The 19,481-nt window shown below is 39.1% G+C and overlaps 1 protein-coding gene across 4 annotated transcripts in view; it reads left to right on the forward strand.

The window, feature by feature from the left end:
* The window catches only part of ZNF385D (zinc finger protein 385D), a 759,183-nt gene that overhangs the window by 532,233 nt on the left and 207,469 nt on the right, over window positions 1-19,481 (forward strand). For all 4 annotated transcript variants that reach the window (XM_036030594.1, XM_036030592.1, XM_028518327.2 and 1 more), the window contains one exon: window positions 15,268-15,410. In XM_036030594.1, coding sequence (XP_035886487.1) covers window positions 15,268-15,410 — 143 coding nt within the window. The remainder of the gene's footprint in view (window positions 1-15,267; window positions 15,411-19,481) is intronic.

The following is a 19,481-nucleotide window of genomic DNA, read 5'->3' on the forward strand; positions in this document are numbered from 1 at the left end:
CCCTTGAGGTATATCCTGCCATTTATTTTAGCAGATTAAAACCGGCTTGTTTGAAATATCTCATTATTGAAATAATCACTTTTAATTTACCAATTGTATATAGCCTTTACCTTTTCAGAAACATAATGAATAACATAATTTTCTGCATGCCAATCACATTTGTATCCCATGTGCCAAAAATTTAGATCTTTTACTCATAGAATATATTGACAGAGGCTTTCTGAACATGAGTTATTTAAAATAAAAAATAATGTTTCCTAAGATTTACCCTACCACATTTTTTAATCAGGGAAGGACTTCAGATATTTTGTAACAGTAATTAGGCATGATGGGAGAGTCTAAGTTCTTTGCAAACAGCTCTAGTATGCTTATTTCTATAATTGGCATTTATCAATCAGTTGAGACCCAACCCAAACTAGCCAAATGAGAACATAGCCAAGGGCAATTCAAACTGGAATGCAGAATTAAAAACAATACTACAAAATGATCCAAAATGTCTGCCTGGCTTTGTGACAGTGGCCACTGAAAAAAGATTGTATGTACAGCCGTTTTGATGGTAAGAGGGAATGTAAAATCATGAGCTTGTGTATAAGGGTAAAGAAAGGATATTTCTGTGTAGAACCGTGTAGCACTCAGATTTGGCGGGGAGTAGTTGAAAACAGGAGCCAACTGAAATTTTGGCTGGGCTAATCAAATTCTCCAGCTACAGGCAAGACTGGCGTAAAAGAATTATCATCAAGATTTCCCCAGTGCCAACATGGCATTTAAACTGAGCCTAAAAGAGTGGGTGAAAATGTAGCAAGTGGATAAGAAAGCCACTCCTAAAACTTAGTGGCCTTGATTCTAGTGCATGTGAATGTTAGAACATGTCACATCCCGGTGACAAAAAAGTGTCAGTCATCATATCTGATACTGTTGATTAAACAGCACATACAGCTCTTTGCTAAAGAAGTGGATTTTATACTATTTGAAAATATGGAGGAAAGGCCAAACTCATACCAACCAGTGTCCAGAAGCAGTTAGATTTCTTTTGTTAATATATGCTGATATTAACAAATTGTGTTTGTTTTACTTGATGGTTCAGGAAGTGATTCCATTTTATTAAGAAGAAGAAAACTATTTTCCAAAAGGAAAGCTGGAGAGATTAGAGGTGGGGGGAAAAACGTAAAAAAAATTACAGATTGAATGTAATTTGTCATTTCCTTTTATTTTCTTCAAATACTCTTTCAAATGAGCACTGTCTTATTTATTTATGTATTAATCTGTTCACTCGAGGACACTCAAATGCCTATAATCTGCAAAAAACTTTGTTAGACATCACGGAAAAAAAAATAAGGTAGTATAGACATGGACACTCCTCTTCAAAAACTTCTAAGCCGGAACCACATGACTAGACCACTAAACAAAAAGTAAGACGTGTAAGAGATATGCTGTTTCATGATTTAAATAATAACATTAATAAAATCAAACAATAAAATATATTTATTTTATCACTTAAAAATAATCATTAAAACTCACTGAGAATAGTTACTATGATTTAGCATTTGCTCTGTTAAGCATCTCTCTATGGAATCCTTAAAGAATGCCTGTGACTTAGGCATCGCTATCCTTAACTGAGAGAAGAAGGAACCAAACAGCTGCCAAGTTCCTGAGGACATGAAAACATTGAAATTTGGATTCAGGTTTCTGATGACAAAGCCTGTTCTCAAAACCACTTAAAATAGTCTGTGGAAATTTACAAGAGAGAAAGTTGATTATGGTGCTAAATGGACAGGGGGAGGCATTTCAGCCAAGGCTTGAAGGGCACAGAGGTGTTAAGTAAATGACACAAATTTTTAAAAAAATTAAAAAGAAGTATTTTCCTTACCTTAGTTAGATGAGGAGGGCACTAAATATTAAGAATAGGCAAAAAAGGGTCATGATGACATTGATAACATGGGAGACAGATAGTTAGTACTTAGAAGGCATAATGACTTTTGAAAATGATATGCAGGACCGATCGGAATCATTCAGGAAAATGTGGGGCCAATTTCAGAAGAGACATTTCTCACAGAATTTCTCTCCTCTCTCAGCAGGCATTCCTGTTCAAAGCAATTTGACTCATTCCGTTTTATTCTTCCTTTGGGATTAATGTTCTTCAAAAGCACAAAGTAATCTTTACAATATAAGGCAAATAGGCCCATGAATTTGGAAGGAGTAACTCCAATTCCTGGGGCCTGTGAGCAGAGCCCCTTCTCAGGTTTCTTTTTAGGATGAGTAGCCGTTTTTTTCCACAGAATTGTAGGGGCGTACACTGATCGGGTCAATCCACAGAATTTCTACTATCTTAAAATAGATCAATAAGGAAGAATAACAATGAAGGAGCTCTATATTCTCAAGATGTGTTCAGTACATCTGAGTCATGAGGGGCCTCAGGAAATATGTTGACTATGTCAACACCCACTGTTGCACAAAGCCAAAGGATGGCAGTCACCCACTCACTGAGGAGGAAATGCCAGCCTCCAGTTACCCTATCGGTGGGGTGAGCTTGTCGGAAAAGTCCAATGCTCTTCTTGGTCTCCTCCCCAGATTCTAACCAGAGGAATGCTGAGCACTTTGCCAAATGGCTTAGTATAAGAAAACCATGAAGATTATTTCACTATCCATCTTCCATTGGTTACAAAGGAATTCTCTGTCTCCTAAACTGATTGATGAGCATGTGCGTAAAGTTCAGGATGTCCTGCTGTTGCCACGTTTTGATCCTCTGTGTTGGGGATAGCGAGTTCCAATCAACTGGATTAGATACTGGTGTGTTGTATTAGAAGGATTCGGAGGCCAACGAGACATAGGGCTGATTGCTAACACATGTCCTGAGTACTAGAATGGAAAGCGGTATCATGGATTTCTGTCCTCCTTGGTTTGTGGAGATGACGGATAGAATCTGATTTTTCAAAGAATAAAGTATTGAAATTAGTCAACTATGTTTGCATCCCTACTTTGAATTAGCTGCCATACAGTACTTATTCTCATACATCTTTTTCCCACTGCTAAAAAACTAAATTTTCAAGAACTAATGGGATTTTTGTGAAAATTAAAATAATATATATATAATTGAGGTTATAATTATTATTTTAGTGGTTATCGTTTTTTTTTGAAATTGGGACTGCTTTGAGTAATTCGGTTTATATGGTTCACCACATGCCAGCATAGTACAATTTTATTACTGGAATATTTTACTCTTATTGCTAAATGAAAATTATTTCTTAGAAATTCATTTAGGCCTGTGCTATTCTGAACACCCAAATTCTAAGCAATAATAAGAAGATGAGTTCCTTGTAAACTTGCATTTAATGAAAAATCAGAGACAATTTCTCTGGCTTTCCTACATCAGCCAGTTAATCCTGGCTCAGTATGAGTTGAGAATTAGTAGCACAAGTCAAGATATGTATATGCCTCACATGAGGTGAAAAACTGTCTGTCTTAGGCTACAATTCACAGGAAGGTGAGAGCTTGATGATGGCAACCAGGACCTGTGTTCTCTTGTTACCTTGGTCTCTTGTCTTGGACTTCGGTCAACGCCTGGTATTCTGAGCTCAGGGTCTCTCCAGATTTAACCTTCTCACCAGATTTAAACTTGAATGCTCATCATCTCTACCAACAGGGCTCCCAGGAGTGACAGCTCCCACTGTTTATCTGCTTCCCTTTCATTCTAGGTTAGCTTTAATGCTCTGTTTAACTGCACTGTTTTATGATGTCTTTTAATTTATCCCAATATAGATGTCCCATATCATTTGTGTGTGGCATCTTGGTGATGGCTGCATAACCTTGGTGTGATGACTTTCTCCTCCCTGAGGCTATAAACAATTTCTGTTTGCTTGTTCCCCCCCACACCCCACCCCGGGCTTGTGAATCCTGTGTCTGCTGCTTGCTGGCTATTTGAATGTGAAAATTTAGGGGTTTTTTTCCTCAGAGGCAATTTTTGCTTCCATCAATTACTCTTTTAAATTGGTGGGACTCACAGCTTAGTAGGTACTTGAGAGGGAGAAGGATATAATATAATCAAAGAATATGGGCTCTGGCTTCTAATTTTTCTTGGCTCTACCATTTAACAAGGTGGTTTATCTTCAGTAAAACGATCTCACTAAGCCTCCATTTCTTCACCAATGAAATGAGAACAAGGATCTCTTCATTGTTTACATAAATAATGTATGTAAACCCATCTAGCACAGGCCTAGAATAGAGTCAGTCAGTGCTCAAAGCGACAGGACTCCTTCTGAAAATGAAATACGGTTGTGTGAATCTTCCTGCTTGCAATCACTTACAAGCGTTTTATTTCTCTTCCATTTAAAGCCAGTCATTGTGAGGATACCACAATTACTACAATTCCATTAGTAAGTGGTTTTCCATCTTTTCTGAGGACCAAATGTTTCAGAATTAAGAGAAAATACAGAGTTAGGTTTGTTCTAAGCAAAACCTGCCAGAAGAAACAACCCCATGCAGGCTGAGACCAAACAGAGCACATGTCAGCTCCGCAGGGAATGTTCCTGAGGAAACTGAAATCAGAGTTTCTTTTTGCTGTTGCAGAGTTTGTAAGGATGTTCACCAAAGTGGAAACCAGAACTAACAGTTCCTAAACCTTGGAAGCTAATGGATGCTTCAAATAGGATGTGCTAAGTATAGTCCCTCCTAGATAGCAAAAAATGTGATCTTTGCTGTTCTCAATACATTGTGTTTAATTTGATGATGTTGACAGAGACATAATCTCTTTCTCCATGACTGTTTCTAAATGTCACCCAGTGCTAACTCCAGCGGCATTTTCTAGGAATTTTGTGCCATGGTTTTGAAAGAACGCTCAATCGAAATGTAGGAAAAAAAGTATAGTGAAACATTGAATGAAAACACTCACAACCAAACAAAAGCTCTAGGTCCAAAATAATTTTAGGACTGTATAAATATAACTGCTCCTTAACTGTTAAGGAGTTAAAATTACATTTGACCCTTTAAAGGCAACAGTGAGGCTGACGTGGCCCCCAGTGAAAATGAGTTTGGCACCTCTGCTCTAGTAGATATTACCACTAAGTTCAATAAAATTAATTATGCTCTTCTGTATCATGTAGACAAAGTGAAAGGTAGAGCTGAACCAAAATTAAGTTAATTCAAATAGATTAAAAATCTGATACTTGTTGGTGAACATATTTGTTTCTATACATATTAGTCTATTTGGACTGCTATAACAGAATATTGTAGTCTAGGTGGCTTATAATAAACAGGCACTAATTTCTCATAGTTTCAGAGATTTGGAAGCCTAAGATCAAGGTGTCAGCAAATATGGTGTCCAGTAAGAACCCACTTTCTGATTCACTGATGGCCCCCTAACTTGATGGAAGGGATAAGGGATCTCTCTGGAGCCTTTTTAACCCTGCCTGGTGTGGCTCAGCGGATTCAGTGCTGGCCTGTGAACCAAAAGGTCACTAGTTTGATTTCCAGTCAGGGCACATGCCTGGGTTGCAGGCCAGGTCCCCAGGAGGGGCTTTAGTTAGGGGTACTGCTAATCCTATTCGTGAGGGCTCTGCCCTTAGGACTTATTCAACTCCCAGAGACTTCACCTGAATACTATCACATTGGGGATTAGGTTCCTCCATATTAATTTTTTGGGGGGCAATATTGAGTCTATAGGTTTATGGTGTCTGGTAGACACAATATATGCGTAATCATGACTATATATACAGTATTATAAGCCTCAGTGAAGGCCAGAAAGGCAAAATTGCTTAAAGAGTCACCTTAGTCTACATTGTTTTGATTTGCTTTGGCAAAGTTTAATTAAAGCTTTATGTTTATAGAATCATTTTTCTCTACCACCTGTTATTGACAACTTACTAAGTGTATGGCCTTGAGCAATTGTCTCACCGTCACCATTACTCGATGTCCTTATTCGTGAGGCTATAGAAGGTTGAAGAAGATACATTTCACAGAGCACCCAGCACAGCACTGGGGGCTGAAACAGCATTGCTTTTATGCCCATAAGGGAAAGGGAGTGCCTACAAAGATAGAGTAAATTTACGCCTAAAAATGAATCCATGTTTAAGTAACATATATAGAGAAAAATGTTAATAAAATTTTCATATAGAAGACTAGAGTGTTGTATATATGGATCATTTGTTGTTTTGTTTTTAAGGAAAAAGTCAACAATGGAAGCTTAATTGAACTCAAAATCTATGATAAGTTGTGTCTCACCTTTTTTCAATGTACTCCAGTGAACTCTCTGATTATTTAGTACCAGTTTCTTTTCTAGTTCTTCAAGGAACTTGCTAGTTTCTGAATGGACAAAAATTGTTAATCTGGCATAATAAAAGAGAGGGTACAATATCCCAGAAGGCTATAATTTACTTTAATTCAGTCATTTGTTTGCTGATCCAACTATTCATTCATCCATCTAAACCACTCAGTAGGTATCAAGAACTTCCTAATACATTGAAGTTGAGGAGGAATGCAATAGACATACTTGTCAAGACCCAGCATCCTTATATGGATGCTCTAAGTCCAGCAGTTAATGTTCAGATGGCAGAGAAATTAGGGTACCAATAGAGTGATCCTTCTGCAGTGATGCCTAGAAGATGCTACCTAGAGGACATTCGATTTAAGCTGCATCCTGAACCAGGAATAGATAATTGGTTATTTGCCACACTTTGATGTAGATTTAGAGAATATGTGAGGATGGATGTACTGAGATAAATACAAATTACAATACTTATTATACTGTCATGGGTTCACATTTTCTGGGCTCAATTGCGCATTGAAATTTAGCATTGCAGAAATGAGTTATATTTGATATCCTGGATTGAATCAGTTCCTTTCCATGCCTTCAAAACGTATTTACCCATATCTATGGTGACTTACTCTACTTTTCCTTCCCAGTCAAGTTTTTCAAAATAATTTCTCCCCTAGTCTCTATTCCGAATCCCTGATCCATCCCTGATCCCTCTCAAAAGTGGCTCCTCTTTGATGTTATCAACTTAAATGACTGCACTTAGATGGCTCATAAAAGTCACCCAAAATCTCCAAGACTTTACATCTACCAGATGTTCCTTCCCTACTCGGTCCCTCAGCAGGCAGCCTTAGACAGTGTTGAATGCTCCTTCCTTTTCTGAACAGTCTGTCCCTCTTTCCACTGGGTGATCACATTCTCCCCATCCCCTCCATCCCCTTTGTGCCCTTTTGCCAGTTCTCAATCTTCATCACCAGCTACAGGTCCTCAAGACTTAGGCCCTGGTCTCTTTGTTCTGCACTTTGCCAATGAAATCTTTTTTTCTATCCATGATGTCACTGCCTACCAGAAGACTCCTCCAGTGTTTACTCTGAATGAAGTCTGCCTAGAACTGTCTTCTAAGCTCTAGTCCCACTGATCCAATGGCCACATTTCCACTTGCACCAAACTCATTATGTCAAAAACTTAGCTTGTCTTCTTCTCTTAGATCTGGTCTTTTTATGGTGTTCTCTATCTCAACCAATAGCCTTACCATCTACACAATAAGGGCAAATTAAGTGAAACAAATGAAGGCATTCCCTAATTTGTGTCTTTTAACACACCTTTAATGGACTGGGAAAACCATGCTCAACCACTTAAGCTTAGGAAATGTTTTATGAATACCTTAGACCACATTTAGTGCCTGCCCAGATTGGCAAGTGCTTAGAGATGAAGCAAAGAATACAACACAGTTATCATTGGTGAGAAAACATGGGAAAGGAAGATATTTATCAGGTTGTAGAGGAACCGCATGCCCTGCTCCACGGGCATAGAGATGGTCATGCAGGCCAGTCCCAATCAAAAGGCAGAGGTCACGGAAGAACAAGACCATCTAACAAGAAATCAGGATCATTTTTCCCTTTAATGACTGATGTGACTAAAGCCTAGATATTATGGCAGACTTACCCTGAGAGGCAGACATAGCGAGGCAGGTTTAACTGCCTGTATTAGCTAGATTTAAACATGCAGCTATTAGAGAAACTAGATTGTGACACTCTTTGGTGAAATCAGAGCTTTGTGATAGCACTGTTAAGGATTATCAGGTATCAACAAACGTCCATTTGCTCCATGACTACCCCTTTTCGCATCCTTCATTTGAAGATGTGGTATCATTTTTATCAAAATACTAATTGATTCCAGCATTGACAGTTTTTAAAATTAGGTTGCCCTTTGAGTATTATTGTCCTTGGTTGCTCATGGAGATTGGGAGATTGGCCATCGTCTTTTCTAGGAATGAATGACTGATCCTTTCTGGCACGATCCCAGCAGTGTGTGGTGGTATCCATGTGTGGCTCTAAGAAAGCTTTCCTCTTCAATCCCAAAAGGTGAAGGACCCCAGAGAGAGCAAGACTTCCTCTCCTGTCTGCACTGCATTCTGAAGCAGACTGTATCAGTCACCTTATCTGTAAATTACTCGTCATTCGAGGATGATGGTTTTTCATTGGAGCTGCAGTGTCCAATAGGAGTTTCTGCAATGACAGAAATGTTTCTTTTTTTTTTTAATTGCAGTGTTAACATGGTAGCTTCTAGCCACATGTGGCTATTGAGCGTTTGAAACATGGCTGGTGTGACTCAGAAACTGAATTTTAAAATGTACTCAATTCTATCTTAAAATAGCTACCTGTGGCTGATGACTACCATATTGGACAGCTCAGCACTAGAGCACATTTTGTATTAGTTATAATTGATGTGATTAATTAAATAATTAAATCATTGGAAATTCCTCTTGAGGGCAATGTTACATTTTTATGTTCACGGGTGCAGACTTGAGAGGATGCTTCCAGGCGAAATCTTTCCACTTCCTCTGAGGAGGTACTTGTCTTGATTTCTGCACTATTTGACAGAGGGCTGAAGTACAGAGGGATATTTAGGGTTAAATGGCTAAAACTCCTTACTCTGGCATTCCTAACAGAAACTTCTCCAGTGTCTCCGAGGCAGCAGAAATTGTCTTGAGGCTTGGTTAAATAAGCAAGAGACTTCACTTTTCTCCTAGTGAAGACTTGACTCAGGATATTGGCAACTAGATGATAGCAATATTTTGATTTTGGTCATAACATTCAATGACTGCCATGGAGCAAACACTCTTAGTCTAACTTTCTTAGCTGCCTTTCAAAATGAGTTTTGCGGTGACTGAAATATATATCAACACCACAACATAAAATGAATAAATAAAGAATTTAGATAGTGAAAATGTGGAGCACTGACATGTGTTTTTTTTCTCTTTTTCCCCATGGGGGTTAAGATCGAGTCACTGACCGTTGATTCTGGCAAATGGTTTTAAATCAGTGTTTCCAGAACGATACTCCAGTTGCCCTGACTCGTACTTCCATTCTTACCTCCTTCTTCTCTCTGGTCAAGTGCAGGGTGTGTGAGGCAGCAGTTACCACCCTGTGTGACTTAATGTGACCAACTGCCCTTGGTGAGAGACCTTTAGTTAACGCAGGGATTGACCAGCCAAGGCAGCTCACTGTAAGCCGGTGAGGCCCTTCCACCTCAGGCAGAAACTGCTGGATCAACTTTTCAAAACCTAGCAAGCGAATCAACACTCTAAAACAGAGAGGAAAGCTGAAAACAAAAACCTTGTGACCAATTCACACAGAATTCAAGTTTTACCTCCAAGTATATTTCTAGTTTGATCATTCAGTTGGGAACGCCATTTAAACAAGGATGGAAACTGGATGGAAGTTCAGATCACTGAGGGGTACGGAAAGGTGAGAAACATATGGTTTCCTAGTCAAGGAGTATGACATAACAACAGACTGCCCATTGTAATGGCCAGCCAGCGACCTTGCACATTGGAGGGGCAGCCACAGAAAGAAACACAGCGAACACACATTTGTTTTTCTCATTTGTCCAGTAGATGGTAAAGGATGTAAAGTCGAGGGCCTTTGAATCGTGTTTGATAGGATACGGGTGTCTTTCTGGATTCTTTCTCAAACGTAGGGTGGTGCCAGCGTGTTCCCATGGTAGATAAATATTGGTGATAAATACAGAGTATTCTTTTATTATCGCCTTTTGAATGAATGTGTCTTTTCTTTTTTGAATCATGTTAAAAATTTCTCACAAGGTTTATGATTTTAATGTATTATATTCTGAGTTCAAGAGAGCCGGCTTGCTTAATAGGACAAATCTGACTTCGTAGAGTGTTCTTTTTGTTGTTATATTGTTTCTTTGTTCCTGTTTTAATTTACAAAAGCTATTTGCATTAATGTATTGAAAATTGTTACATTCACTCAGGTTGACATTAAATGCCATTTATTACCTATGTGATTTTCGGCAACATATTTTACTTCCTACAGGCTTGACTTTGAGTTTGTAAATTGGGGATTCAAACAGTTACCTGGCAGAGTTATCGCATATGTAAAGGAATTAAAGGGAGAGCAGTCCTACCTCACACCAGTTAATGAATAGATTCATAAAATGTGGCTATGTTCTTTACAGTCACTCCTACCCACCCTGGCTAGCCAGTTTTACTCACTACAGTATCCTATGGCCCGTATTTTGTGTCAAAGCAAGTTTTGCCTTCATGGTCCTTAGTCCATCATTTCGTTTCTACTTTGTATTTGTAGTATCAGATCTAAAGTTCTCATCCCCACTCTCACATAGACCCCAGAACTCCTAGTGTTCCCTTCCCTCCTACAGTGGGCACAGCAAGTTTGAACTGAAATAGTCAGACCTGGATGTCAGTAGTCTTCCTATGTGTGAAATTGGCTGCTTTGCAAGTAAGTGTCTGAAATTAGCTGCTTTGCAAGTAACTACGTAGGACTTGATGTTATATAAATGCTCTAATGTTTTCCTGTTAGGTGTAAATACTCTGAGAAGTTTTGTCATTTAATGATAGTTTGCTATTTAAATAAATATATATTTATATATATTTATTTATAAATATATATATTTATATATTTACTTTTATATGTCATAGAATATATTTATATATTAATTATATAGATATATAAAATTGATGATGAAGGAAGGATGTACTATAGAAATTATTTATCCCATAAGGAAAAATGTAAAATTATTTTTATATATAGAGATATGTATATGTGTGTAAAATTATTCTATCTATCTTCTATATTCACAGTTCTAAAGCACACACTGGCATCATGAATATTTAACAGTGGCACCCCCTGATTATTTTGAACTTTGGTTTTGTCATTTTTGAAAATGAAAGATTAAGCAGTAGGTTAAGCTGTCAGACAGGAAGTCGGTGACGGTGTGACTGTTTGATGAACTCTGAATGAATCAAGTGCAGAAAGCAAGGTCAAAAGTGCTGTGCTGTGGAAAGGACACTATTACACTCCCAAAGTACATTTCAAAAGACTGATTTACAAAGTAGCCTCTTATTGCAAAGAGTCTCCTTGTGCAGGATTCCAAATAAAGTGAATGACTTAAAGTTTCTTTTAAAATTACCTTGATTGACTACTTTCAGACAGCTTGAATATGAGTCTGGACCAACCTAAACAGCTTCTTTGGAGTTTATTAGGTTCATTAAAAAGATATGCCTAACTTAGCATCAATTGGCTGGACCCTATACTAGGCACTTTATGTGCATTATCTCTTACACAATAAGCTTTAGCTGACAACCAGTGGCTTAGAATTCCTACTTCTCTGTATAAATTGTTAAACACTTTCAAGTTTACATTTTAATTTATTGAAATCCAAACCTCTGAAGCCATTGTATCTCACTTTCTCATGGTCTCAATAAACAAATACTCTGTTAACAAATAGATTACTCCAGTATATTTTTCAAATTCATAACTTTGTGCTTTTATGAATACACAGCTATCTTGTAAATAGAGCAAAGTAATATTTAATGTTTGCTCTGTAGTTCAATTCTAATTTCTAAATATAAACGAATAGAAAGGAACATCAAAAAGGGAGAGTTTTGTGAGCTTTAATGATCATTTTATCTCATTTATGTTATTTTCATTATTTAATTCCTACTCAGTATATAATAACTATTCTATACTCAATGTTTTTAATTTGATTTTAATGACATATAATAAATGTGGTGTGGAGAAATACAGTTGCTCTGAAATCAAAATAATTTGTTAAAATTTAACTTGTTAAAATGCATAGGCTGTGGTATTAGATATAGGCAGAGTTTTATATACAAAGGGCATGAATTTATATCACTTTCAGTTCCCACCCCATGGAACTGGCATTGCATTCAAAATGCTATGCTCAAATTAAAAATAGCAGTATTTCCAGAAATGTGACATGCTAATGGATGAAGCAACATTATTCGTAAGCAGTAATAACAAAATAACTTGTTTAACTTAGAGAAATGGCTACAAATTTTCTATGCATTTTGATGTTTATTACTTTCACCATAATTTTATAATAAGGGAAGTAGTGATAAACATTTATTCATATTTTATATAATAGTTTCTATTAAGAAATGAAGGAATGAAACAGCTATTTCCTCAAGAAGCATATTTTAATTTGCTTCATAGATGAAAAATGTTGTATTTTCTGTTTTTGATTCTGCACTATTTGCAAATAATATTCTCACTGCTGAGCATATATAGAGCAGTACAATTTGTATATTTCAAGACATGTCTAGATTTTAAAGTCAGAAATGTTAGTGACAGACGAATGAGTTGTTATACCCTGGAGTCATTGGTCACGTTCATCTGGAAATGGACTTGGGCTTTATTGGGTGTGCTCTTGGGAACACCTGTGAGGAGTCAGGGATCCAGAACTGGGCAGAAGGAGAAGTTGAGCTGTGGTAATCTTAAGAAACCCCAGTCTATTATTATCAATCCTATGAGGAGCTTTAATGCTGAAATACAGCTTCAGGATTGTTCAGCCAGCTGTAAGGCAAGAGAGAGAAGCCATTAAACTTTTGTATTAATGTCATTGCATGGGACCACCAACCCCTGCCCTTGGGAGGCAATTTGACCTTGGGCAAGGGGGTTCATTTTGGCCCAGGGCAATTTGTAAAGAGCATCTCTGGTGTCACGCCTCAGCGACCAGCATTCCAAGCAGTGGGGAGAATTTGCCCTGAGCCCTGAAGAGGACTGTGGGAAGCATACACAATACCCAGTACACCTGTATTTGCATAACAAATGGCCAAAGAATAGGTAGTCAAGTGTCCTTTCCTTTCCAATGATCTTTTAGATTTCACTCATCAAACAGGTGGGAAGAGATGAACTCAAATAGTTTCTCCAGCTTCCCAAAGTTTGATGACTCTTTCTTGATTTTTTTGTCCCCAGGAAGGAAACTCCAGTTGCAATATTGAGAAAGGGCCATAAACTGTACATAGAAGTATAAATGAAATTCATATCCTGGAGGAAGAGAGGAAGTGGAAATCAACTTTACCTAACAATCAAATCAATACGTATTTGTTCTTTGTGCCAGGCATTGTGCTGGATGAAAAAATAAATGAGCAATCTCTTAATCTCTTTCAACTTCCTAAACCAGAGGGGGCTTTCTAAATGAAATAACTACTGAGTATCTTCCTGCTAAACTGCATTCTGTAATTATAATGATGGAATGCTTCTTGAAGCAATAAACAACTTATTTTTCTCTTCATGATGTTATGTTAGCCTTTACCTAACTTCTGAGATTTTAGGATAAAATAAGACAGAGAATACATTTTTCATGTGACACAAATAAAAATAATTTTAAACAATTTCTAAAATCTTATCATTACTTGAGGACATATTAACCATACCACTGATTTCAACCAAAACTTACTTTTAAACTTTGTTTTAACATCTGCCCTCTGCTTTCCGACTTGCACTACTTTTTATTTTAAGTGGTTTGCTGATTCAAACTTGCTATTGTCATCCTTGCTGTTGCTGAGAAACATTTCAAGAGGGAAGTTAGAGGAGTGGGATAAATACTGTTTTTGTTAATTTGGCTCCAGCTGAGTTTATACCTGGAAGCAGAAGAGCTGATGATTTTTTGGTATGGTTAATTAAATCTGGTGCTGAAGGCTTCTGTTATAGGTATTAAGTTACCTTGTTAGCAGATCCTCTGGTCCAGTAGCGGTGGAGTCACCACTGGGGAATCATTTTTAAAATGTTTACCTTGTGTTCAGGTAACTGATGGAGGCCAGTGATGGTCTGTGTGCAGTTGGCAGAGTTAATTGTGAGATTCTTCACAGTAATTCGGTGGGGTCTCACTCTACTTTGTTTTACAAACAAGATGATAGATGAGTATGTGGGACAGGCATGAACCTCTCCCTTCCCTGGTCTGTCTCTTAGAATTCTTTTCTGCGAGAAAGAAAAAAAATCCCACTGCATTTTGTTTTCCTAATACTTTTTGGATTCTCACCAGCAGGTTGTTCCAGTCTGTTGCTTGCCTCTCAGATTAGAAGAATGCTCGCATATTTTAAGTTTCCTAGGATTCAACAGCCTTTAATTAACAGCAAATGGACGTTTTAGAATGTTGTCAAACTATGGGAGCTGGAATGCTGACATGGGCTTTCGTCCTTCCAGCCTTTGAGTTGAGTGGAGTTCCATGGCCGGGGTGTGTGATCCGTTGCAAGCAGCTGGTTGTCTGCCTACTGTACACAAAGGGGGTGTCTGTTGGCATAATATTCCACTGCTTGCTCGCTGGTGACCTTCTAAAGTCCACCTACTCATGACCAGGAGGAAGGCAGGTAGTCGCTGACTGCTCAAAACTATGGCTTCCTGAACAGTACAGGGATTGCTGTGTTTGTAGGTGGGTCTGCTGGTTTTACTCCTCCAGTCGCCCAGGCAGTAAGGTACACCCTCCTGAATTTGCGGTTAAGTTGCCTTTCCATGCCAGGTTCATGCTGTCTTGCTGCCAGAGTTTTGGATGTGATGGAAAAGAGCAGTTTTATAAAATAATCCGTCAGACTGGATGTCTATTCTGAGCATAAGATAGTGTGCAGAGAGGGGTAAGGATGCAGTAGAAGGGTTTTCCTTTTGAAGGGAGGGATTTTGGTGGCGGATTTACTGCTGACCCAATCCAGAGCTCTAGGCAGGAAAAGAAGGATAGCTTGGGGCGTAGGAAATGTTCAATGTGTCAACTGGTACTTACATAACCAGATAGTTATAATCCAACAAGGAAAAGAAGCAGTTCAACCAGCTTCTTCTGACTAATGGCAAATGTGCTCATTGGCCATTTCTCAACTGAGGCCAGTATACTCCATGTCTTATTTTTTCCTGTGACCCACAAAACTGGCCTTTTGATCTCAAAAGAGACCTTGGTGTTTTTCTGTATGTGTGTGTTTTTTTAAGTGTGCTGGATACCCCTGATTGCTCCCTTTGCCCTCCTCTCTGCAGGTGGTACATGCCAGAGCCCTGCTCTCCCAGCCCTGGTCCGTCCACCAGCGCCCCCTCTGCAACCATCGCTGGATATTAAACCATTTCTTCCTTTTCCTCTGGACACTGCAGCCGCAGTCAACCTCTTCCCCAATTTTAATGCGGTAAGTTCCACTGTCAAATTTGCATATGCCAGAAAGGTAAGTGCTGGAAAACCTTTGAGGCCAGAGGTGAGTCAGTCACTACCTCTGTTTTGCTATGTTTTTCATTCCATGATTGTCTGAAAACCACGGCGAGGTTGGTTGTGCGCCTGGTTATGTAAGGTCCCTGGAGCCCGGCTCCTTCAAGGGAAAATGAGAATACATTCAATCGAATGGGTTGATCATGAGTTTATGTTTCCCCTTTAGTGTCTTTTTGGGTACCACTAACACTTTTCTTATTTTGTTGGAATATATTGAAATTGAAATTGAATGAATTTGTTAGAGGGAACAGTAGAATTCAGCTAGATGTCTAAAAACATGAATGTGTTTTTTTGTGTGTGGACCCTCTATTTTAGTTTTAAAATCTGTCACTTCTTAATCTAATTTAATAAAGAAGACACTGATCACCACAAATAGTGACACATTCCATGTATAGAGCACTTTTTGCCTCCTTAACATAAAACAACTTAGGGTTCTGGTAGCAAGAGTTTTCTGTTGTTTTCTTTTCCTTCTTGGCTACCGTCGTTCAAGCTGTCTTCCTTAAATTACCCTGTTTTGAGGAACCTGTGTCAACAGCCTTCTCAACACAAGTTCAATTACTTTCTTGCCTCTATTTCCATTCTTAAGCACGCCTTTATAAGTTGGCAGATTCCTCATATTCATCAACATCTTTTTGTGTGAGCAGTGAGCATGTTCTTAGGATAGAAATAGAAAGAAGAGTTGAAAAGGTTAGAAAGCGGTAAGTGACATTTTTTTGTAATACCATCTGATTCAGCTTTCAGCACTTGTGGTAATATAGGTCTGAGCTTATCAATGACAGACAGGACCTGTTGACACAAGAAGTTGCAGAGAGGATTATGATGGGAGGGCACCGAAGGCCCAGTGGCCTAAATAACACAGATTTCTCATTGCAATATTTTGTACCCATGATGAATTTTTAAAAAATCTTACCCAAATGAGATCATTCTCCTTCAGAAGACAGCAGTGGGTCCTATATTCTTTAATACAACTTCACCGTGGGTACTGTGGACATTCCCATGAGCTATTACCCTTATGTGCCAGTGCTTACTTAAGGGCAAGGGAGAATCACAATGGTTGCTTTGCTTTTTTTTGTGGGGGAAGAGGGGGAGGGAAATTTTCCCATGGGGAGAGATTTTCCCATGGGAATCTTATTTTGAAATCGATGGAGTATAAATAGAGCAGCATGAAAAGATCACATTTCCAAGGTAGAAAGAATTTCTAATGCGAGGTATTTCAGTGAAAGTAGAGAATGCATTGCTCAGAATGTAATTCCCTGATTCTTAAATGACCGCACTGAAGTGCCCCCGAGTTCTCTTGCTCTGAGTTCCTGGTCTGCTCCTCTGTTGTGTGGGTTCCTGTTACAGGCTCGCTTCCCAGTCCCCCTGGAGACGATCACCAAGGTGCTTCGGCTGGCCTCGGGGACCGCTTGGCTTCCCGTCACTCTCATCTCCCATGAGCTTTAGAGCAGCTGAAGTAAAATTCCTGGAAGGCTGTGAAAGGCTGGGTTATAAACTTCTGATTTGCCCTTTGAGAAGCATTAAAAGCAAAATGATTAATTTGACTAAATACTGTTTGTCATAAAACAGAAATGAGTAATATGCTGAATTATATGACACTGAGCGGATCTTTTTACCTTCTTTGCTATTGTCTCCTCCCTTGTCTTTAAAATAAAGGGAGTGGGCCTGATGACCCCTCCCTTTGGCAGTTATACCATTCAAATATGTGAGGTTTTGTGGGCAAAGGCAGTGTTGTGTGGTGATCAAGCTGGATTCGTTAGCTACACTGATGAGGTTCGAATCTCAGAGCTGCACTTATCATCACCATGACCTTGGGTAGGTCACACAACCCCCATGAACCTCGATATCTTCATCTGTAAAATGGGGCTGATCATTAACCTACTTTATAGATGTGTGATAATGCGTATGTAGGTTAAGTCACTTAGAACAGGGCTCAGCATATAACAAGCACTATTTAAGTGATAGGTATCATAGCCTATACACCCTTTTTGTTTTGAATGCGCAAGTTCATTGACTAATGGATTGCAAAAATTTGACTTGATTCTTTTTCTTTTCTATAATGGATTGCGACAGACTTGTGTTGGCGTTTGTTCTATTTAAATGGAGAGACCCTTTGTTGCTGTATCTGTTGGTTATTTCCTTCCTGTGCTAGTCAGGGTGCAGCCAGCCATAGGTCCCACCACTCCTTGCTTCCAGCTGAGGGGGATGGTTGCAGAGCCTTGCTTGGGTGGCTTCAGACTCAGGATCAGGGCATAGAGCATCTCTGTAAGTGATAGCCTGAGCTCTTATGTGAATCTTCGTCTGCAAATTTAGGGTGTATGCAACGTAATTTTCTATTTCTGCCAGTAGATTTTATTTCTGGCGCAAGAGCTCATTCCATCACACTGGAGGGAAATGCCATTTAATTCTGTTTCAGGATCGGCTAAGGTTCAAGAACCCACAGGTTGTTCCTCCAGCTTTTGGTAGGAGACTTCCTCTGGTCATCAAGTTACTCATCCACATAGCCATTCCTATGATGGTCACCACCTGATTATCATGTCCTTTCCAGTACGCAAGCTCTCCATTGGGCACACGAACTCTGTGAGGTTGTCCATGGTCTCTCCCACCTAGCCATGCCATACTGCTTGACTTCTTTGCCAAGAAAATGACGAACCACTCTGCCACCCAACAACCTCACCCTAGCTGACCTTTTTGAAACAATGACAGTCAGAGACTGTCTATTATAGTCCTCCGCTGAGGATACGAGTATGGAATCACCTGTCCATTTGAGATGGGGTGAAGCAGAATGCTGAAGGAAATTTTAACATATACACATGGAAAATAAAATATGTGAAAATGTAAGTGGGTGTCTCTGAGTATCGTCCTTCCACAGAGAATAATCCATTGGGTTTGGATGTGACTCAGGAAGAACAAAACATCTGTAAAAATAAGCTCTGTTGGGGGGAAAGGAAAACAGATGTGGAATCTCAGCTTTGATGTGATATAACAAGTGGACATTTGATAAAACCATTAGGATCCCTTAGTTTACCAGCCTTTTAAGGAAGAGCAACAGAAGCTATTCTGTTGACCTAGGGATACTGTATCACTGGATGTGCTAGTAGCTTTCAGAGCAGAGACAGCTTTTCCTGAATTCCCAATGTACCCCCATCCTGCTCCTCGGCCTTGTGAGACGTGGGAGTTTCAGTGCTCAGGACAATTCCGATCCCAGTGGCCCTATTCTGAGCCTGCATTTCTTCCCAGGAATCAATTCTCTAAGTAAGTAGGTGATGTTTAGGAAACAAATGTTAGGAAATAAGTAGATGAGGTTTAGGGAAAAAGGTTAAGAAATGGTGTGAGAAATAGGAAGAACTAGAGTAGAGGAGAAGAACTTGCTCCATTCAGGTAATAACTATTTATTAAGCACCTTCTATGTGAGAGGAATAGTGATGACAAAGAAGTTATGTTAGGACCTCTGCCACAAAACAATTCAGTGTGTAGAGGGTACGTTGGACAAAGAAAGACCGATTTGCAGACATGGGTGCTATTATAGAAAAAAACACATAGAGGACAGAATGGCAGCTTGGGGGCGGTAGTGGGAGGCTGTGTGTAGTTTTCTCAGGGAGGGCTTGGTGAGGAAAATGGAAGCTATTTTAAGCATGCAAACAAGAAAGGTCTTTATATAAGGATTTAGATACTTAGAAAACCTTTTAGGTGTTGGGTGAGCCAAGGTCGGAGAAGGCTGTTGCTGGCTCTCTTTTTTTGCTTGCTTTCACAGAGTCACTAAGTTGCAGATACAGGCTACCCAGTAATCCCAGTTACTTTCGTCCAAACCCCATGGGATGCCTCTCCTTAGTGGAATCTAACCTGGGTGCTGCTGGCAGAGATATGTGAGCCTCAGGCTTCCAGCCCTTGTGATGGAAGGGAAGACCCAGAAGAGGTGTGCAGACTGAGTTCCCAATAGGAGACTTGACATGAAGACAGAATACATAAGGCTACATGGAATAAGAAAACCCCGAAT

The sequence above is a fragment of the Phyllostomus discolor genome, chromosome 7, assembly GCF_004126475.2.
Source record: "Phyllostomus discolor isolate MPI-MPIP mPhyDis1 chromosome 7, mPhyDis1.pri.v3, whole genome shotgun sequence".
NCBI lineage: Eukaryota > Metazoa > Chordata > Mammalia > Chiroptera > Phyllostomidae > Phyllostomus > Phyllostomus discolor.